This window comes from Pseudorca crassidens, chromosome 13 (assembly GCF_039906515.1).
Source record: "Pseudorca crassidens isolate mPseCra1 chromosome 13, mPseCra1.hap1, whole genome shotgun sequence".
Taxonomy (NCBI): Eukaryota; Metazoa; Chordata; class Mammalia; order Artiodactyla; family Delphinidae; genus Pseudorca; species Pseudorca crassidens.
The window spans coordinates 7083119-7105942 of record NC_090308.1 but is presented as its reverse complement, the minus strand read 5'-3'; the positions used below and the strand labels follow the sequence as shown (position 1 = coordinate 7105942).

General features: G+C 44.4%; 1 protein-coding gene and 1 long non-coding RNA gene across 17 annotated transcripts in view; one reads left to right on the top strand and one right to left on the bottom strand.

Annotated features, from left to right (window-relative positions):
- LOC137204361 (E3 ubiquitin-protein ligase parkin) overlaps positions 1-22824 on the bottom strand; it is a 1432750-nt gene that overhangs the window by 87430 nt on the left and 1322496 nt on the right. For all 16 annotated transcript variants that reach the window (XR_010933571.1, XR_010933572.1, XR_010933575.1 and 13 more), the window contains one exon: positions 1711-1974. Coding sequence is in view for 11 of the 16 variants with exons in the window: in XM_067701593.1 (XP_067557694.1) it covers positions 1711-1974 (264 nt within the window). In the remaining 5 variants the exon portion in view is untranslated. The remainder of the gene's footprint in view (positions 1-1710; positions 1975-22824) is intronic.
- Positions 4962-13566, top strand: LOC137204927 (uncharacterized). The gene is made up of 3 exons (XR_010933911.1): positions 4962-5147; positions 5514-5560; positions 13486-13566. It is a non-coding gene; the product is annotated as an uncharacterized lncRNA (long non-coding RNA).

Below are 22824 nucleotides of genomic sequence, written 5' to 3'. Positions count from 1 at the left end.
ATCTCCATAGGTGTGTACAAATCATACAAGTGCAGGTTTTGATGAAATGTGCAATCAGCATTGCTTTGTTAAATTTAAGTTTTCTTTAAATAGACACTTAAGTGTAGAAAGACACTTAAAATTATAAAGTAAATCTCAGGCTATTATCTCCTTCTCTTGATTATACAAACTCTTTTCTCCTCAAACAGCTACAATCCAGGTTCTGGCCATCTCCTACTGCTTCTGCCCTGCGCTGAAAGATTGTTTCCTTTTCTATACCATGGAAGATGTCTAAATACTAGAAACAATGTTATGGTAAAATGTATGACAAAGAAATTTGCATTACCCACGACTGCGTTGAAGGAGTGGCTGCACCCAATAGGCCACAGATACATGGATTAAAGATACATTTTTTGTAACTGGGGCTTTATGATCTCATGAACGGTCTCAAGACATTTATGTAAAACACTACAATCCAAGACAATAGTAGGTCGAGCACACACACCACATCTTAAACAGTATCACACACATCTGCCAGTTCTGAGCTGGTGACAGAAATTACGAATAAGCTTGTTTTTATCATTTGTTCCTCACGAGATCGTCCTTTGAAGTTTCAGAAACAACTCACTGAATCAGTAGTAATCCATTTGGATAACTGTATGCAGCTTGCATTATTTTAATTCAAATTTAAATCTGATTGCTTCATTGTAAGGGTTTCAAAAAGATATCTATAATTTTGGACTCTTGGCATAATCTAAGGTAGCCGAGGTTTTTAAATTGCTTAATTTGAAAGAGCTCATTTTTCAAAATATATTCACACTCCTATATGTAACTGGTAATGCTGTACACTGCATTCTGTGCTGTTGAGAATAGGTATAGATTTCTGGTCAATCAACACCAAACTCATCTCTAGACATCCCAATACTCAGATTCATCTTGTATCATTTTCATTTTTGAAATTCAGGCCAGTTGAATTAGTCATGTTTAAAATAGTCTAGTATAATCACACACACACACAGACACACACACACACATGAATGTATATAAAACTGGAGAAAGCTGAAAAAGGTTGGTGGATTATGTCAATGTCAGTTTTCTTATTGGGGTATAACACTGTAGCCATGCAAGAAATCACCACTGGGGAAAACTGGCTGAAAGGTACATGGGATCTCTCTATTATTTCTTACAATTGCATGTGCATCAATTATCTCAAAAATTTAAAGAAAAGAAGCAAGGAAGACAACAATACATTATATCACCATTTAGTTTTTAAAAATATGTATATGTCTTATGTATCTATACATATACAGACTTACCTACATACATGTACAAACATAAGAGCCATGCATACATATGTCTCTGTATGTGTGTACATGTCTTTCTATATATGTGTGTATATATATGCTACTTCTGTAAGGATACCTAAGAAATCACTAATACTGTTGTTTCTGAGGAGGAAAACTAAAGAAACAGAATGCTTATTTGCTTTTCACAGGATACCCCTCTGTGCATGTTGAATTTTTGTGCTATTGGCATTACTCATTCAAAAAATAATTCTTTAAGAGTGAGGACAAAATAGACATTTCAAACCTAAAACAAACAGAAACAAACCAAAGAATCTTAGCATACACTAAAAGCCTTAGTGAACCCATGTAAGAAGTCCTAACTGTGACACACACACACACACTGGCAGTGAAGATGCAAATAGAGAAACAAGAGAAAGTCTCTTACGGCTGGAGATGCAGTAGGACAGCCGGCAGTTGATCTTCCGGAAAAGTTGCTTGTTAATTGGCCAGAGGAGGAGAGTGAAGAGCTGAATGGTGTTGATGATGAGCCCCGAGGCGATAAACACGTAACAGAAGATGAGATGGCACAGGAACTGAGACTTCAGCAATGCGATGAGGTCCATGCTGGGTGGGCGCTCCTCCGCCAAACCACAAATGCCCACCGTAGAACACGTCCAGAGGACAGGACGGCCGGGACTCAGGAATACGCCTGAAACACACACCGATGTCAAATGTGAGAAAAAATATTATCTGCTCTTACAGGCAGGGGAAAAAAACTCTTAGAAGAAAAATATACTCTCGAGATTAAACACATTCTACAAGGAATTCTCTGGTGGTCCCGTGGTTAGGATTCCAAGCTTTCACTGCAAGGGGCACGGGTTTGATCCCTGGTCAGGGAACTAAGGTCCCCGCAAGCCAAGTGGCCAAAAATTAAAAAATTTTAAGCACGTTGTACATTCGTTGATTTATTTTTATTTCAAAAACTTTTTTTTTTCTTTTTTTTTTTTGGCCAAGCCGTGCAGCTTGTGGGATCTTAACTCCCCGACCAGGGACTGAAGCCAGGCCCTCAGCGCGAAGTCCTAACCACTGGACCGCCCGGGAATTCCAGCAAGCATTTATAATAGCGCTTCCTTAAGGTTGGGCACAGTTTCAGTCCTTTAAAAAGAATAGTTCCTTTAACTGCACTAATGCCTGCGAGGCGGGCACTGTTATTACAGAGGAGGGAATGAGGCCCACAGAGGTTAAGCAACTTGGTCAGGGCTCCACAGGCCTCACCGCTAAGGAGAGGCTGGTGGCCAGAGTCCGCATCTCTAGACCTTCCCTCCTGCCTGCCTACTGCCCCCGAGCGACCCCTCCACACCTCCCTCCACTCGTCATCTCCAGATCTCAGTCCAAACGGCACCTCTTCTGGCAAGACCTCCCCGAATGCATGCCTGCCCGGGGGAGGCTGGGGGCCACCCCTGGGGTGGTGTTTGGAGGGGGGCGCCCAGGCGGCACCCTCTGCCGTTACTGTGTTACTGCTTTGCCTGTTCGCCTTCCTACACTGGACTGTCCCTCCTCCGGGGCACACGACTATCCTGAAGATCATCCCTGTCTCCCCCAGCCTTGAAGCAATCACTGGCACAGAGTTGGAACTTAATTAAAAATACATATATGGGACTTCCCTGGTGGCGCAATGGTTAAGAATCCGCCTGCCAATGCAGGGGACACAGGTTCGAGCACTGGTCTGGGAAGATCCCACATGCGGCGGAGCAACGAAGCCCGTGTGCCACAACTACTGAGCCTGCGCTCTAGAGCCCACAAACCACAACTACTGAGCTTGTGCCCCATAACTACTGAAGCCTGTGCACCTAGAGCCCGTGCTCCACAGTAAGAGAAGCCACCGCACCGCAACGAAGAGTAGCCCCCGCTCGCCGCAACTAGAGAAAGCCCACCAGCAGCAACGAAGACCCAATGCAGCCAAAAACTAAATAAATGAATGAATAAGAATTTAAAAAAATACATATATATTTGTGGAATGATTTAATGAAGGGAAACAAGGGATGAACTTTGAGATGTCAGTAAACACAAATAACCAACTATGAAGGCAAGAGGAACATGCCACCACACTCCTGACACACACACACGCACACATGTGCGCGCACACATGCACCCTTAAGAGTTCTAAGATTGAACAGAAACTCAAAACATGCACAGCGGCCAGACTCACGGCCCTGTCATCAGTCTCCAACCCCAGAATGGAATAATGAAATAACTGTCCAGTTTGGCAGATTAAGCCTTTGAGGAACAGCCTGGAGGCAGGAGGTTCAAATACTCTGCTGGAGAAAACATATGTCTGAGAGCATGATGCGTAGCAGGCTAGCTTCTCCCAGAAGCAGAACGTCATTGCAAATGACCTCAGGAACAGCTCCAACGGCAGGACGAACTTTCTAACAGTAATAGTGAAGAGACCCTAGGGGTCATTACAATCTTTATGGATAATACTGTCCCGCAAAAAATCTGTACGACAGTATCACATATATGATCTCATTTTAAGCCTCAGATGAATCCCATGAGTATTATTATTATCCCATTTTTCGGAGTAAGAAACTGAGATGCCCCATAGGTTGGGCGATTTGCCTGAGGTCGCCACCATCAGTAACTGACCTTAAGATTCAGTCTGACGGGGCTTCCCTGGTGGCACAGTGGTTAAGAATCCGCCTGCCAATGCAGGGGACATGGGTTCGAGCCCTGGTCCGGGAAGATCCCACATGCCGCGGAGCAACTAAGCCCGTGCACCACAACTACTGAAGCCTGCACACCACAACCACTGAAGGCCACTCGCCTACAGTCCGTGCTCTGCAACAAGAGAAGCCACCGCAATGAGAAGCCCATGCACCACAACAAAGAGCAGCCCCCGCTCGCCGCAACTAGAGAAAACCCGCGCGCAGCAACAGACCCAACGCAGCCATAATTAATTAATTAATTATTTTAAAAGTGCTTAAAAGGATTCAGTCTGACGTCCGAGCTCTTTCTCCTCCAGCTCTCTGGGCGACTTTACCCCTGGGGTGTGAGGTGGGGCTTCTCCTGGGCTCAGAACTCCCCTCCACAGAGCAGCCCAGAAAGGAGCCCAGGGCAAAAGCAGTGCAGCGTTCAGTGAGGTTCACAGTCCCAAACTAGGCGCGGAGCTGGGGACACGGGACTCGCTTCTGGGACTCCTAGGCTGGTTCTGAGGACAGTCTTGGGCATAAGGACAGTCACAAGGTGCATTCCTGTAAAACATGACCCTCGCTTAGACTAACTGGAAGGCACCTGTGATTCCTATGTGTTTCTGAGACGAGGGGAATAGAAAGTACCTTTGGCCTGATTTCTCTGAAGTCAGCTCAGCTCAGCTGAGACCATCTGTCTCCCCAGAAGCCCTGCTCTCTGGCACAAAGCCAGGACGCTGCAGGGGCTGAAGCAGCCCTTCTTCAATGTTTTTCAGAAAGCCCTGCCCTGGGACACCTCCCAGTTGTCAAACTCTTTACTTAGTTTCAACACACCCAGTCTCTCTCGAAGGCACAGACGCTAAGCTGGTAGCTCACCTCAATGCACTTGGCTTTCAGGAGCTACAATGAATAGAAGTGACGCACGTCGGTGACGATTCAGCAGCAGCTATAGTCCGAGGTGGACTGTATTCATTTGTCCTTGGATTGGCCTCTAAAAGCTTCCAGACACTCTGGGCCAGAGGAAGTGTGATTCTTCACTAGGTTTCTGGGACCTAGTGTTTGGAAGGTATTTGCCAAGTCCTTTGCTTTGCTGACTTAACACTAAGAAATGGAAGTCAGCCGGTACTGGAAACGCAGGGGATTGAATGCCGCCTTCCTCGGTTTCCTGTCAGAAGTAGGGCATGACGAAGAAAAAGTCAGCTTTTCTTTTTTTCCTTGTATAAGTCCAGGGACCAGCATGCCCTTTAGTAAAACCCTCGCTAGTACTGCATGAACCAGGGGTCTAACACAACGTTGGTGAGCTTCAGGAGTCACGAGGGGGGTCACAGACAGGGGAGCCTTGGCTGGCTTTGTTCTGCCCCAGATCCCCTTCCTAGACTGGTGTGCGTTTGGAGTTCAACTGTCTGGGTTTGAAGCTCTGGGTTGCGTATCCTCAGGTGAATTAACTTTTCTGAATCTCGGATTCTTTATCTACAAAAAGGGCTAATAGATTGCAATCAAAATTCCAAGGAGGCTATTGTTTTTTGCAAAACTTTAGTTGATTCTCAAATTTATATTCAAGAGCAAAAACGACAAGAATAGCAAAGGAAATGCATGATGAACAATAAGGTAAGAAGTGCTGTGAGTTTATGAAACAATTTAACTGATTATTAAAAGAGAGACAAGGCTAAACTTTTTAGGGGGGGTGTCTAGTGGGTGAATACGTGTTGCATGTCTTAAGTTTATTCCAGATAGAAGTTTGGGGGGACCATCCTACCCTTCTTGACTAAAGGCAAGCTTTCTCTCTAATGTGGTGATTTGCCAATTCGGTACCATACTGAGGAAAGATGGTGTAAAGATCTGACCAGTGACAAAAACAGGTAGAGAGAAAGCATTTTAAAATTCTTGCCTTTTCCTCTAATTTTTGGTGGAAGGATTACAGGTGGTTTCTCTTTTCTTGCCCGTGTTTTATTGTTCTTTTCTATAATGAGAATGAGATTCTCCCCCTTCCTGGGCACAGAGCTGGATGGACGCGTTTCCCAGCATCCCTGCCATTGGTCAGATGTGGTCAGAGGGTGGAGCACACGGGATGATGAAGGTGGTCCCTGCAGGCTGCTTGCAAACTTGATGAGGAAGAACCACGGGGTGGGCTCACCCTGTCAGGTGAGTGGAAAGGTGGAAATCCAGCCCATCAGCAACGGACCAGAGAAATTCTGGAACGTGAAGGCAACCTGAGACCACCTTGAATCCAAGCACAGCTGACGGTGAGGGTGATACAGGCCAGATGCTAGGGGGTAAGGGACGTTGCAGGAACGTTCGAATCTGGCAGTCCTGGCTAGAAATCCAGGCTCGGCCGCTGCCTAGCTCCATCCCTTACTGAACTTCCACAGCCCCCAGCTTCCTCCTCTGCGAAACCAGAACAAGACCGCCAACACAAGGTTGCCGCAAGGCTCACGTATAATAAAGCATCTGAAACACTTAACACGATGCCTGGAACACAGGGAGCTCACAATAATGGGAGAATTTTTCTCTCATTTCAAGAAAAGAAAGAAGGAGCAGCTAAGATGTATGACTTTGGCATCCCTGGGAAAGCCAGTGAGATATAAATCAGTTTTCCTTCTCACTCCCTATCTACTGATAGAGCCTGATGTTTTCTTTAATTTACCTTGAAGTGTGTTAAAACATTGCCTCCCCCATTTGCTTTCATTCTAATCTGTCCTTTACTGCTAGTGACTCTGAAATGGGAAGTGATGCGTTCACCAAAACTCACATGGATGGTACCCTTTTAACTAGGTAATAACCTTGGCAAAGCATGGAGATGACAAAGGGACTTCGGAATAAGGGAAAGCGCCAGCCAGCAGGATGCTTTCATTACCCTTGTGTTTCCCACGCAGATTTCTACCCTGAAACTGGGCAGATGCAGAGAAGCTGGCGTGCACACACCGGTGGAGCTTTGCTACCTGGGACTCCTGCAGGGTGAGGGGTGGGAACGCAGATGGCATCAGCGGAAACATAAACAAATAAAAGCAGCCCAGAATCTCCCCATGAGAGAATTCAAGGTGCATCCTTCTCTAAAGACGCGGCTTCAACGTAAAGCATCAAATTAGAGAACCAACGGGAGGACCTGAGTTAAGACTTGGGTCTTCTGCCCTAGTCACTATGCTGCAACTATTAAATAAGCACGCGCTTCAGACACACTCAGGAAGACACTAAGCCTGAAACGGGATGAACTCTTTCACTAGCTTGTTTTTAAAGATTTTGGTGGGAGTTTTTTTTCGTTTTGTTTTTTGTACATTTACATGACAGAATTAAACCAGGTCAGGGTTTTAGAAGAAGCCAAAGTTTCCTTCCAAAGAAATCACTCCAGGTGGAATTGCTAAGATAATGCCCATGATCAATTTAGTACCATCACTGAAATCTATACAACCCATTATTTAGGCTCTTTTAATCCCAAACACCAGAAGAGTGTTCACAAAACAGAAGAGATATCTAACAAATGCTAATTGAAACGATGCTACTTTTTATATTGCAAACTAAAACTGATAATACGCCATTTTAAAAGAGCTGGGGTGAAACGGACTCATTCTCACAATGAGAACCACCACACGATCTTTTTAGAAAGCAACGTGGCATACACAGAAAGACCTCAACATCTTCACACCACTTGATTTCGTAGGCCAACCTCTGACCATCTCTCTCAAGGATAAAACTAGCTTTTAGAAAATTCTCTCTGCACCAAGATATTCAACCAGTATTATTTATAAGCACCCAAAATTAGAAACCACTTACCTTTCTGACATGAGGAAACAATCAAGTGAATTATGGGAAACCCACACAAGCGAATGAAGAAAGTATCACTGTAATAGGTTTGTAGGAAGATGGAAACATTTTCATTATGATATTGGGAGATAAAGGTCACCGAATTATATAGAGAGAATAATCGCAACTCTAAAAACACTACCAGTAGTTATCTTTCTGTGTGTGCGCACACAACGCAAGCAGGGCTGGCTGGTGGACTTTGTTTCCGGACGAATACTTTTGGTCTGTAAGGCAGAGAATGCCCAGGCACAATGGTGCCCTGCAGGAAAGGGACATGGATGCGGTCCCAGGGGAAATGAGTGGCGGACTGTTCCGGGGGTCCAACTTTCAGATCTCGAATTCTACTTTAAGTTAAATAAATTTAGCAAGATCTCCAAGAGGGCAGCAACGAACTCGTGGCAGCCCGAGGCAGCCACTTAGCACTTCCTCCTGAGAAACATGGATAAATTTAGTTTTGGATTCCCGGGAGTTACACTGGCCCAAGGCCCAAAACAAAACACGAGAGAAAGTGTTCTAGACTGAATTTAACTGTCTCTGGGACCATCTCTTACTAAAATATTCCTCAATTAAAAAATTATCATTGTCTAATGGGTTGGCAGAAGCCTCTATAAAATTAGCTTTTTTAAAGATTGATGGAACACTCCTTTGTCTAATACCCCTGTACCATATATGAAGTCCATTAAAACAAAAACTCCAAAGAAGTCATAAATCATACTCAACTATTTCATTACATCCAATAATAAATAACCCTCACTCAGTCTCTCTCCAAAATCTAATTTTAGGATAATAAAAATGTAAGTCTATAGAAAACTGAGGTTTCTAAGTTTATGTTTAACAGTTGCTTCTGAGCAGCTTATAAGAGAAAAAGAAATCCTAAAGAGTTTTAAATCTAATCCAAGGAAACCAGGATCAGGTAAACCCAGATGGATAACCTAGGTAACTTTTCCTGTCATAAGAAAAAACAAAGATAAAGGAAATTAAATGAGGTATTCTCCAAGGCCTTTTGTAGCTCTGACAGCTACAAGATTAAAATATCTAGAGTTAAACATCAGGTCTTCTGAATGGTACCCAGTGCAGCAGAATAAGTCCACTGAATGTTTTACACGCACATTGTCTCATTAACTGTCACAAAAACCTACTATGGAAGGTATTGTTATCCCCATTTTACAGATGAGGAAACTGAGGTTTAGTGAGACCAGGGAACATGCAAAAGTCAAATAGAGAGTAAACTAAGCTCAGGTTAGGCTGCCTTTAAGACAGGAAGCCCAAGGCAGCTAGACTCCACAGGAACGTGGCCTTATTTCATGAACTTGGTTCCATCTTTCACCTCCCGGTTCCCTGTCTGACTGTTGGCGCGATCGTGAGTTTTTGAGTCACTGCCCCAGCGGTCAGTCCTGCAGAGACCCAGTCATGCCCTCCTTCCAGGTAGAAGGTCCACCATCCCCAAACCCCAATCCAGCTCTCCCGCGGTCCCTGGGATTGGAGGGCTCTGACCTCACAGAGTTGGTGCAGTCGGAGCGAGCTGGTGCCTAGCTGCATCTCCAACAACCAAGAGTGTGTGAGCTCTTTTATAAGATACTCAGTGGAAAATATATTTTTAAATTATGTTCGATCTCTGGAAGTTTCCAAAAAATTTTATGAAGGACTTTTATGAAGTCCTGATAAAACTCGAATATCATGAAATCATGAAACCCAAAACTGAAATGAAAATTAATCTTCCAAGTGGGGAAGCAGACACATTTCTGCTTTAAATGAGTCTATTCCAATTAAGCTTGAAACCTTTTCAAAAATGGAAGACTGATGGAGGTTGCATGGAGACTGTTATAATCTTCGCACCATTATTGCTGCCACGTGGCACGGCCATCAACTCAGTCACACACCTGTGAAGGCTGAAAATCTATGGAGGCTGAGGAAGAGGAAGGGGCCGCTCTCGCCCCCCCTCCCATCCAAGCAGGGAGATGGCCTGCGACCAGCTCAGGGCCTCCAGGAGCAGGCGTGAGGTACGTGCATCGCCAGCTGGCACCCGCAACAAAAAGGAGAGCTTTATTCAGTGTAGAATCCACCTCCTACTCCAGTTCTACCGTCACCACGGCAACACGGTCAGGACAGCGGTCTCATCACACTGCCCACCTCTCTCCTTCCCACGTGGGTCGTGACAAAGCCGTGTGGCCAAGGCACGCCGCCTAAGGGGAACCTCGGCAGGTGGCCGCTGGTGTCAAGCCCATCTACCTACCGTGTGACGCTGGGCGAGGAACTTGTCTTCTCTGAGCCTCGGTTTCTGCATCTGTTTAATGGAGGCAATAATCCGGTCCCCAGGGATGTTGCGCTGATGAGCTGCAGCAGCCAGCTCAGGCCTCAGGAGGGCACTCCTGGGTACCAGGGTCCACCGGGGCTCCCAGACTGCCTGGGACATGCCCCTCCTTCAGCTGCTTCTCCCACGTGCCCCCACCCCAAAACCAGCTACCACCTTTTTTTTACTAAACTTTCCGCCTGTGGCTCTCATGATCCATTTCTTTTGTTTGTTTTCGTAAAATTTTTCTCATTGGAACATGTTTTTTCGGACATCCGCACAATCCAGAATGCCTCTGAGCCCAAAGTGCCTTGTGAGGCTGCCCCGAAGTCCACTCACGAGTTTTAACGAAGGGACCACGTCTCCATTCCCAACCTAAAGGAAGACAGTTCACAGTCATCTGTTCTGAGGCCCTCTTTATAATGATGGGTAATACCTGTTAGTTCCCATAGAAATTATATTAAAGAAATGAGTTGAAGAAAACAGTATGAAGGTGCCTCAAAACACCAAAAATAGAGCTGCCATGTGATCCTGCAATCCCACTCCTGGGCATATGTTCGGGGAAAACTATAATTTGAAAATATACATGCACCCCTATGTTCACAGCAGCACTATTTACAATAGCCAAGACATGGAAACTACCTAAATGTCCACCAACAGATGAATGAACAGAGAAGTTGTGGTACATATATACAATGGAATACTACTCAGCCATAAAAAGGAATGAAATAATGCCATTTGCAGCAACATGGATGGACCTAGAGATGATCATACTAAGCGAAGTCAGTCAGAAAGAGAAAGACAAATATCATGTGATATCACTTATATGTGGAATCTAAAATATGACACAAATGAACTTATCTATGAAACAGAAACAGACTCACAGACATAGAGAACAGACTTGTGGTTGCCAAGGGGGAGAGGGGTGGGAGAGGGATGGACTGGGGGTTTGGGATTAGCAGATGCCAACTATTATATATAAAATGGATAAACAAACAACAAGGTCCTACTGTAGAGCACAGGGAACTCTATTCAGTATCCTGTGATAAACCATGATGGAAAAGAATATGAAAAAGAATGTATATATGTATAACTGGATCACTTTGCTGCCATACAGCAGAAATTAACACTTCATTGTAGATCAACTATACTTCAACAAAATAAATTTTAAAAAAAGAAAAGAGCTGAACATAATACAATAAATATGAACCTTGTTCTGACTTCATGGAGGAGCAATAAAAACTGGTATTGACAAGACGCAGACTCTCAGCACTCTGGTGCCCTGTGACTATGCCAGCATTGCCCTGACCTCACGGAGCCTTACGATAAGGAGCTGAGGACGCAATTCTCGCCAGATGTTATATGTAAAGGACGAGCAGATAAAAGATGTGTCTGCATCACAAGGGGGCAGTTGGAGTGGGCAGGCTTCTGAGTAGTGTGGAGCCGGGGCCAGTTACCAGCGCAGACAGACGTGTGCTCGGGTCCCCAGCAAAGCACGGCACCTAATTGTTTTCATAAAAGCTGCTCTTTGATATTTCAAAATAAACCGAAAACCAATAATAATAAAAAGCCTTTAAAATTAAGACTTATGGGGCTTCCCTGGTGGCGCAGTGGTTGAGAGTCTGCCAGCCGATGCAGGGGACGCGGGTTCGTGCCCCGGTCCGGGAGGATCCCATATGCCGCGGAGCGGCTGGGCCCGTGAGCCATGGCCGCTGAGCCTGCGCATCTGGAGCCTGTGCCCCGCAACGGGAGAGTCCACAGCAGTGAGAGGCCCGCGTACCGCAAAAAAATAAAAATAAAAAAAAAATTAAGACTTATGGCAAAATTCAAAACATTGTTGGAAATTTCCTTAAACTCATTTTATAATTCAATATTTTCATTTTCAGTACCCATTGGGGGAAGGGGTACAACCCTAACCTTTTCAGTATTGAGGAGCTCTAACCTTTAAGCAGGCTCCCCTATGGACAAACAACTGCACGTGGTCTGTGAGTGGCCAAGCCAGGACACCGTGGGGATACCACCGAACAGAGTCAGCCAAGCACATCCTCCGGCATCGTTTTGCAGTAAAGTTGAGAAGATCGCCGAAATCTCTCCACTCCTTCTGGCCTGGCCCACCTAGTCTGTCTGGGTCGCCAGCTCCATCAGGAGTGATGACTCTCACCATTATTCTGAGGATGACACACTGCCTGTGGCCACGTGAGCAGGGCACGTAACCCGCAGAGGTCACCAGCCTTGGACAAATGGCCAAACTGCTAGCTCTTGGGGGGGGCTCCAAGCATCAGAGACAGGCCATCTCAGAAAGCCAAGCAGACGTGAAGTGACAGTAACCAAAGCTTGAAAAGCATATGTCACAAAACCATGTGGACGTGGGAAGCTCTACACAGCAGCTAACTGGTGCAAATACAAGTCAGGAGGCATCATGACTGGGAACTGATTTTGCACCGGGACGTGTCAACTGGACTACAGCCCTCCTTGGGAACCCAGAAATCATGACTCTACTAGTGGCTGAAGAAATAAATGCAGAAGCGGAGGCACCAGTATTGAGTCGGGGGCTGGGTTTGACTACTGATCATCTATCCGTGTGTCCGTATCACCTTGGTTACCTGGCCTCTAGAAATCTCAGCTTCCTCATCTGTCAGTGGGAGGCTCTGCCAGATACACTGACCCCACAAGGGTGGTGGGAGAGGTCAGTGAGGTAAGAAAAGAATGTGCAAAGGCTCTGCTGGGCGGACGCTTAGGCACCTGTAACCACTCTCAATTCTATGGCTCAGAAAATGGAAAATGGGGCCACTTGTCCAGATGTCCTCAACTAGAATGCTTCTGATTCATGGAAACTAACATGGCCTTAGTACCCTGGGGTACTTACCAGGGAGTAGGATTTGGAGGAAGCACCCTGCTGGCTCTGTCATGATCAAGAGTTCACTGTAGGTGGGGTGGGTCCCTGAGGGTCTGCTCAGAGGAGCTAATTTGGGTGGGGACAGCAAGTGATCTTTTTTATTTTAATTTATTATTTTTGGCTGCATTGGGTCTTTGTTACTGCGCATGGACTTTCTGTAGTTGTGGCGAGCGGGGGCTACTCTTCACTGCGGTGTGGGGGCTTCTCATTGCGATGGCTTCTCTTGTTGTGGAGCACGGGCTCTAGGTGTGTGGGCTTCAGTAGTTGTGGCTCGCAGGCTCTAGAGCACAAGCTCAGTAGTTGTGGCACACGGGCTCAGTAGTTGTGGCTCGCGGTCTCTAGAGCGCAGGCTCAGTAGTTGTGGCGCACGGGCTTAGTTGCTCCGCGGCATGTGGGATCTTCCCGGACCAGGGCTCAAACTATCGAACCTATGTCCCCTGTGCTGGCAGGTGGATTCTTAACCACTGCGCCACCAGGGAAGCCCCAACAAGTGATCTTTCTTTTTCTTCTGCATCACAGACACCAGTAACCAGGCTCTTTTCTCTCCAGTGGGTCCCTCTCCATTGTCCTCACTGCTCGTTAAGCGCCCTTGACCCTCGAGTTCTCGGAGACCCTGCTATTGCCCATCCTCATGTTCTGGTAAGGAGGGTAGGGGACAGTGGGAGATCGATAAGACTAGATTTCAAATCTTTCATTTCTTTGATTTTCATAAAGGGATGCCAATGAACCCAGGCAATTTCCCCGACTTGATCCATGCAAAATGGACCCGAAGAGAGACTTACTAGAAAACAAATGCACTTAAATGCTTTCCTGACATGAATCATTTATTGAAGACAGAATTGCTGGCTGTGAGCGCTCAAAATAAGTTGACTTACAGTATCCTTGTTTCTAGATAGATCTGAAATACGATCACAGAATATTGACGTACTCAGCTATGAACGATGCTTTTGGGGTCATTATGGACTGGCTATTCCTCGAAAAGTTTCATTAAGAACAGCAGTGATAAAACACAAAACAGGGCCTTCTCTCTCTCTCCTTTTCTTTTTCTACTTTCCTGAGTCACAAAGCTCAGGAATACAGGATGCTTGGTGAAAGCAGTGATGTTCCTTCCAATTTCTGTTAAGTAGAATCTGGAACAGGTATTCTGGGATTCATGCAAACATTCATTAATCCACTGACAACTTTATTCATTCATTAGGTCGTCTGTCCACCAAGCTACCCATTCATCCATTAAGTCAAAAATTCACTGATTCATATTTATTGTTGCAGCTCTATTTATACCATTGCATTAGTCTGCTGAAAGTAAGCACAGGGGATTCTTACAGAGTCCCTCTCTGTGTTTTATGTGGGTGAGTATCATGCCCAATAAACCAAAGTATTTGAGTAATTATTTCCAGGCCCGAGATGAACCCCCAACCCCTTCCACTTCTTACAGAATAAATAGATGCTCAATACATGTTGATTCAATCCAAATTTCTAGACGACCTAATTTAGTCTCCATACCAATAACCCTGAATTGTCAAAAACAACGTACAAAGGGATAACATGAACTGAGAAAGTCCTAGGTTTCTTTCCCATTATAATAAGGACAGAGCAGATGACCCAACAATTTACTCTCCCTACAGAAGCCATGCAGATAAACCCACACGATTTCTTTCTAAACCGTTATATCCTGTAACCAAGCAGAGAATCCTCTTCTACCTCATGAAATTGCATGAGGCAATATATCAAACTGACATGAAAATAACTAAAATGAAAGCAAATTACCTACTTAAACCACAGTAGGGGAGTTCAGATGTTGGTTGGGGAACAGAGTTGACTTTTCTTTAAACAAAGAATCTTCTATTAAAATAAAATCTGGTAAAAGTAAAGGAAATTACTCTCATAGAGTAAGTCACTTAGTGAACCAAAGTCATGAATTCTTTTAAAGGTAATTTCCCTCATTATAACAGTAATTCACATTCATTACAAAAATTTTGTAGTCTAAAATGTAGAAATTTTACCACCTATATGGCCACTGACACTTTGGTTTATTTTCTTCTAGTCTTCAGTGAAGACACTGGCTTTTTTTTTTTTTCTTTTTTCTTTGCTAGATAAAACCATTGCAGGGACTTCCCTGGTGGCCCAGTGGTTAAGAATCTGCCTGCCAATGCAGGGAACACGGGTTTGAGCCCTGGTCCAGGAAGATCCCACATGCTACGGAGCAACTAAGCCCGTGAGCCACAACTACTGGAGCCCGTGTGCATAGCACCCATGCTCTTCAACAAGAGAAGCCACCATAATGAGAAGTCCGGGCACCGCAATGAAGAGTAGCCCCCGCTCGCTGCAACTAGAGAAAGCCCGCATGCAGCAACGAAGACCCAACACAGCCAAAAATAAATAAATAACCATTGCAGAGGCTTTTCGTTTTCAAATATAGTTGCGATCTTCTGTTAAATCAATTTTACATGACCTTTCCTTAACCTTTAGTGAGATCATTTTCAATGTCCTTATCCCAATATAAATACTCTAGTAGTTACACTGGACATATCATAATTGTTATCTTATTGCCTCATCATTGTATTATTTAGGCTTCTTTTGTCTTTTTAATAACAAGTAACGCAGGGAACTTCCTGGGTGGCTCAGTAGTTAAGAATCCACTTACCAATGCTGGGGACATGGGTTTGATCCCTGGTCTGGGAAGATCCCACATGTCGCAGAGCAACTAACCGCATGTACCACAACTACTGAGCCTGCACTCTAGAGCCCGCGAGCCACAACTACTGAGCCCACATGCCACAACTACTGAGTCCGTGAGCCTAGAGCCCGTGCTCTGCCACAAGAGAAGCCACCGCAATGAGAAGCCCGCGCACAGCAATGAAGAGTAGCCCCCACTCGCCACAACTAGAGAAAGCCCACGCACAGCAACAAAGATCCAACACAGCCAAAAATAAATTTATTTTTTAAAAATAATTAGTAATGCAACAATTAACAATTCAGGGTATAAAGCCCTTTTTCCCCCTTAATTTTGGGTAGTATCTTTAGAATAAATTCCCACATGCAGGATTTCTGGGTTCAAGGAACAAACATTTTAAGGCATCTAGTGAATTTTGCAAAATTGATGTCCAAAAAGTTTATAGCTATTTATGTTCTTACCAGCAATTTACAAAAATACACATTCCACCACGTTTGTCGGCGATAAGAATTCTCATCTAAAAGCAACAAAAACCCGATTAACGCTTCACACATTAAAAGTTGTGTCTCTGTTTTAATCTGCATTTTGGGGGTTATAAGTGTTAACATTTATTAAACTACTGCTTTCTGTCACGACTTGTCTATTGTATCTGCTGCCCGCTTATCTCTTGTATATTGATTTGCACGAGCTCTCCATATATTAAATAGAATAACATCTTAACTATTCCATTTAGAGTGACCAATTTTTCCAGTATTTTTAGCTCATTAAAGCCTTAAATTATTATGGAGTAAAAGCTGTGATTTCTCTCAGGAAGTTTAGGCTTAGAAAGTCCTTCCTTCTACCCTTAATTCTTGTCCTGCAGAAAACTGGTACACATTCACTTATTTCATCTCCTTTTTCCATGATTAATTTTATATATTTTTAACTCTTAGATCTGACATTTATTTTTTGGCTATGGTGCTCCACGACAATCTAAATGGGTTTATTTCCAAATATTTAACGAGCTGTATCCAAGGCGTTTATTGGAAGTTCTTTCCCTCCTCCATTAATTCATACTATAATCATACATTAAATACCAATAAACAGAGAAGAAATGAACTGTAGAGATCAATATACTAACCACTCATTTAACAGATGAAAAACTGGTACCTCCTGAGTCAGCGAGCAGCTCGATCCCTCCGACGGGAGGGACAAAGCTCTTCCCCTTGTCCCTCGTGCTCCCGCCCACCTGACATTTACTCTCTTAGAGGGAGTAAAATATTACTGTGCATTACAGCCTTCCCCAATCACTGGTTAAAGATCTGCAGGAAATCAGGAAGCTGTACCTTAGAACTACATTCAAGCCAACATAATCTCAGATGGGAATGAGGGAAACCAAGGTGGACACAGAAGCCACTTGCTGGGCCTTATTTTTCCCATTCAAAGACCAGAAGGATTCTCTAATGTTGTACCAATCAACCTATGGGAGGGTTTCTGCAGGAGAAAAAAGAAAAGCAGACAGGAAAAGTACCTCATGTTTTTAAAAGGGATTCCTTACCGATGTGTGATTAGGGAATGGAAGCCATAGCAAGACAGGGAGTTTTAGGCTGTCTTCGTCAACGGTGCATCTCAAGAACCCAGAACAAGAATTCCGCAGGGGGCTTCACCGGTGGCGCAGTGGTTGAGAATCTGCCTGCTAATGCAGGCGACACGGGTTCGAGCCCTGGTCTGGGAAGATCCCACATGCTGCGGAGCAACTAGGCCTGTGAGCCACAACTACTGAACCTGCGCGTCTGGAGCCTGCGCTCCGCAACAAGAGAGGCCGCGACAGTGAGAGGCCCGCGCACCGCGATGAAGAGTGGCCCCCGTTTGCCACAACTAGAAAAATCCCTCGCACAGAAACAAAGACCCGACACAGCCAAAAATAAATGCTTAAATAAAAGATTACTATTAATAAAAAAAAACCGAACAAACAAAAAGAATTTCTCAGGAATAGAGAGGACGCCAAAGCCTCACGAGGCCCCTGTACCACTTTCTGCTAAGGGACCAACAGCCTAGAACACAGAGACACTGAGGGGAGGCCTGAGACACAGACACACTGAAGGGAGGCCCGGGGCACGGGGAAAATGAAGGGAGGCCCGGGACACGGGGAAAATGAAGGGAGGCCCGGGACACGGGGAAAATGAAGGGAGTTGTGAGCAGTAGCCAATGTCTGAGGTCTGGAAACAGGGACGAGAGAATCCTTGCCAAGCCAGACATTTGCTTAATTGGTATTTTTCGTAATAGTATATAAAAGCTACAATGTGAATTCCCAAACTTTGAGGAGTTCCTAACTCCTAATGGATTCTTTGTATGTTGACTAAACCAGACTTTAATTTTGCCTCTGCTTTTAGGTTATGAGCTCCTCCAGTGTCGGAGAACAAATATATCATAAACGAACTAGAAATAATTACGAACAATTACAAATGAATAAGTAAAAAATAATTATAAGATATTAACAGGAAGCCCCAGCATTTACTTCTTCCTCCATGCTTAGGAAGTAGTTGGTTGGTAAGTCAAACTTTTTTTTTAATATCAAAAATATGTAAAATACACAAAACATTTTACCACATTGATATCTAGTCACGTTTACTTCATTTTTTTAGGAAATAAAATATATAGATATTGAAGCCACTTCTGCTATTTGAGCTTGAAATTGGTGTGTTTCCTTCAATGTTTTTGTTCTTTTACGCTATATGTATTCACAAACATATACTTTTTATGTTGTAACGATGTGTGTAAATAATATTCGAATCCTTCTGGGATTTCCTTTCTACATTCAACAATAAATTTTTGAAATTTTATGCATCTAGTTTAGTCGTTGTAATTTTGGAAGAGTATTCTTTTGTATGGCTGCACCAAAAATTAATCTATTACCATACTGATGGACATTTGGAGTATTTCCACTTTTTTCTCTATTATAGATAGTGCACTAATGAGCACTGGAATTGCTGCGTCATTCTGACGTGACATCCTCCAGCTTTACTAGATATTAACAAACTTCTTTTCAAAATTTAACACGCTCGGAAGATGTTTGGGGTTAGAGCAATGATCCCCAACGCTTTTGGCACCAGGGACTGGTTTTGTGGAAGACAATTTTTCCATGGATTGTGGGGGGGGATAGTTTTGGGATGATTCAAGCACATTACATTTACTGTAATTTCTATTATTATATTGTATAACAGAAATATTGTATTGTAATATATGATGAAATAATTATACAACTCACTATAATGGTGACAGGAGATGGAGCTCAGGCGGTAATGCGAGCGATGGGGAGCGGCTGTAAATACAGATGAAGCTTCACTTGCCCGCCACTTGCCTCCTACTGTGCGGCTCGGTTCCTAACAGACCATGACCAATACTGGTCCGTGGCCCGGGGGTTGGGGACCCCTGGGTTAGAGAGATAATGGGCAATAATACTTTTCTTCTTTATGCTTCCCTGTATATTCTAATTATTCAACCAAGAGTATTTACCACTCTGGTAATATATTTAAGTTAAAAAAAAAAAAAGCTCAAATTTTTACACTACATTATCCAGATTACTTATGTATGTTAACATATATTGCTTGATATCGCTCTCTGATTTATTAGTGGACCCATGCTACAGATAAGCAAATGGAGGCTTAGGGAAGTTCTATGACTTATTTAGTTTGGTCAGTAAACTGGTCCCGTACCTTCTCTGAGTCTCAGTCTCCTCTTTATTATTTCCATCAGCCTACCTCACAAAACTATTGAGGGTGAAAAATAAGACAACTGACTTGAAACACCAAAAAATTTTAAAGTGACTTATAAATATATAATCCACTGGTTATCTTTTTTCACGATTATGTTCTTTACACCTCTGTCCCTGCTCTGTACACAGTGAGAAATAACTAAGTATGGAGGAATATGGGAAAAGGTACATTCTTACAAAACCTCGGGTACCATTTCAACTGTTCCTTCCCAAGGAAAGAAGTATTCGTTAGCCAATGGTTTACTGCCGGGAGATTTACTCCTTAGTCCTTGTTCGAAGCTTCATTCTAACGGTAATTTAATTCTTAGAGATGAGTAAATACAGACTCAAATGACAGAACAAAAAAAAATGGATTCAGTACTAAAAGCAAGTGCTTTTTGGTTTCAGATAATGCTCTTCACACGACTTCCTTCCTGTTTCTAAGAAAGCAAACCCTGGCAGAGTGGAGAGCTCTGGAAATACAACGCCTGGACGCAGAAAAGCTGGTGCCCGAAAACTGTTAAGGAAAAGCACAAACTGCTGCACACACGCAGCAAACCGTTTGTACTGTTGTGAGGGCGGTACAGAGCCAGCTAACCTGCACAGCGCTTCCAGTCCAAGAATACTCTAGGTTGAAAGGGACATAGCCTTGGTTCCCTGATAAAACCCAATAAAATCGCCACTATTTGAGTTGAACCAACAACGCTTCTGACAGTCACTTCTTCATTCCTTGCCTGTGGTATCTCACAGATCAAATTCTCCTGCATTAATTCTATAACAACATTTTGATATCGGTCTGAATACCAAAGGGTATTGGATTTGAAAACCTGAGACATTTATGCAAAATATTATGCTTCCTTAGCCTCAGAGAAGACTTGGAGAAAGAAGTGAATGAAAAACACCTAGCTCTAGGTTCCTCAGATATTAAACAGATTTGCCATATGTATGACCCAGAAATTAACACTCGTAGGTGTCTACCCAAAAGAAATGAAAACAATAAGTCCTCACAAAACCCTGTACACAGACGTTTACAGCAGCATTATTCATAATAGCTAAAAGATGGAAACAGCCCCAAAGTCTATCAACTGACACATGCGTAAACAAAAAACTGACCCACGGATAGCCCCACAGTGGAATATTATTCAGCCACAAAAAAGAATGAATTACCGATACATGCTACAACATGGATGAACTTCAAAAACATTACACTAAGTGAAAGAAACCAGTTAAAGAAGACCACACATTGTATGATTCTGTTTACACAAAATGTCCAAAATAGGCAAATCTAGAGACAAAAAGTAGCCTAGTGACTGTCCAGGGCCAGAGGGCGGGGGGGATGGGAAATGCCCATGGGTAAAGGGTTTCTTTCTGAGGTGATGAAAATGTTCTAAAAGTAGATAGTGGTGGTGATGGTTGCACAACTCTGTATATATTACAATACATTACAAGCCACTGATTGTACACTTAAAATGGGTGAACTTTATGGCACGTGAATTATATCTCATAGTTGTTTAAAAACACAAAACAAACTCCTGGCCCTACAGAAGACAAAACCTAAGCATAGTCAGCTCTCAGGCCACGTGTGATAGAACCACGTGTCCTGGCACTGTCTGAATGAAGGAGTGAATGAGGCCGAGGGGAGTTCCAGCCTGCAGGAAAGAGGGGCTCTCCCCTCACCCAGGGAACAGAGCAAGATGTCGGGGCCCAGGTCTGCTGATGCAACGCTGGCGCCAGCCTGAGCGCTGCCGGGGTGTAGAGAGGGTCTTCTGACACTGGCATGACTTCTGGGAGGCTGGGCCACAAATAAGGCAGGGGGGACCTCACCTCTGATCCTGAGTATAGCCTGTGGGAAAGGCTGGAAGGATTTTCACCACCTCTGAGTTTTCCAGGCAGCCCCAAAGAGCAGAGGGAACTCACCCCCAGACACACGCCAACAGCCGCTACTGCCACAATCTAGGCTTTGGCTTAAGGTCCAGAGGAAATCTTCAGCGGATCAAAGGTGTTTTGCCCTTCATGCAAGGCTGCTCTGAATACCTGAGACTGAATACTCTGCTTCTGGTCAAACCCACTCAAGTTGGAAGTAGACCGTGTTTGCTATAGCGGACTCACCATGATTAAATTCGGATGAAACTTCAAGGCTCAAATATGCGGAAGAAATGCTACTTAGAGCTATAAGGTCAGCTGCCCTTTAATGCCAAGCGGAGCAGAGGCTGACAAAGCTTCCCGGGAGCAGAGCTCCATGAGGCAGGCGTGGCGTCTGGGGGCTCACACGGTCCCCCCAGGAGCCAGCACGCCCCCCCGCCCCCCCGGCCACCACGGCAGACATTACGCGAAGAGTTCATGAATGAAACCTGGAGAGTTGCCAAGAGTGGGTTAATGAAATCCTGGGGAGATAAGTAATTGAAGGGAAAGAAATGGATCCATCCGTCCCTCAACATCGAAATCTTCACATTTTCTGGATGGTGGAAGGCGAAAGAAGCAACAAGACAGAAATCAAGAATTTATGTCCCTGGGCTCCAATTTTAGCTCCAGAAGACTTTCTCTTTTCCCAAAGTCAGCGTGGTGAATTTGGTCAACGTCCTGCATCAAATTCAAAACGTTCGCTGTGCTAGTGTCACTGAGCCCCTGTGGCCAGGGAGGGGTCAGGGCAGCTGCCCCAGTTTTCCTCTAAACTCTTGCTATGGAAATTAGTGTCCCCAAACGGGATGCTGGGATAGGGATAAAGTGACGAGGAAAATGGGACTTATTTCTAATCTGTCTTTAGTTATGAAGGAGGCCTGTAGCTTCCTGCTGCCTTCTTATAACAGGGGACCTTGAATGCTGAGTACCTGAAGGGCTCCACAGTGTAAAGGTAGCAACCTTCGCGCCTGAGCAGGGGCTCAGGAGCCAGCAGCTGGCTTGCCTTTATCAGCTGCTTGACCCTGGGCAAATTACTGAACCTCAGTTTCTTCACTTGTAAACTGGAGACAGTAATAGTTCCTACTTCACGGGGTTGTGGTGAGGATTAGTTGTTTCTAGAGCCCTGCCTGGTACGTGGCAATCTTAAATGTGGCATCATCTTCACCATCCTCATCACCATCACCATCACCATCATCACCGTCACCATCACTGTCATCATCACCATCATCGTCACTGTCATCACCATCACCATCATCACCATCACCATCGTCACCATCATCGTCACCACCATCGTCACCATCACCATCACCACCGCCTTTGTCATGGCTCTGGCTTTCCTTTTGTCCCATCACTTTCCTGCTAGTCACCCTCCTTCCATCAGTGGTCCAAGTTCTCCCAGCCCCTTGGAAACACCTAGAAAACTTAAAAACAAAAACAAGGAACCAGTGAGTCGACTAGCCGGTCCAAGGCAGGTGATTCTAACGAACAGGCAAGGCTGAGCCCACAGCCGAGACTCTGCCAGTGAGACCTGAATTCAGGGAGTGAGTTGCGGCCCCTTCGCCACAGCAGCCGTTTCCTCCCT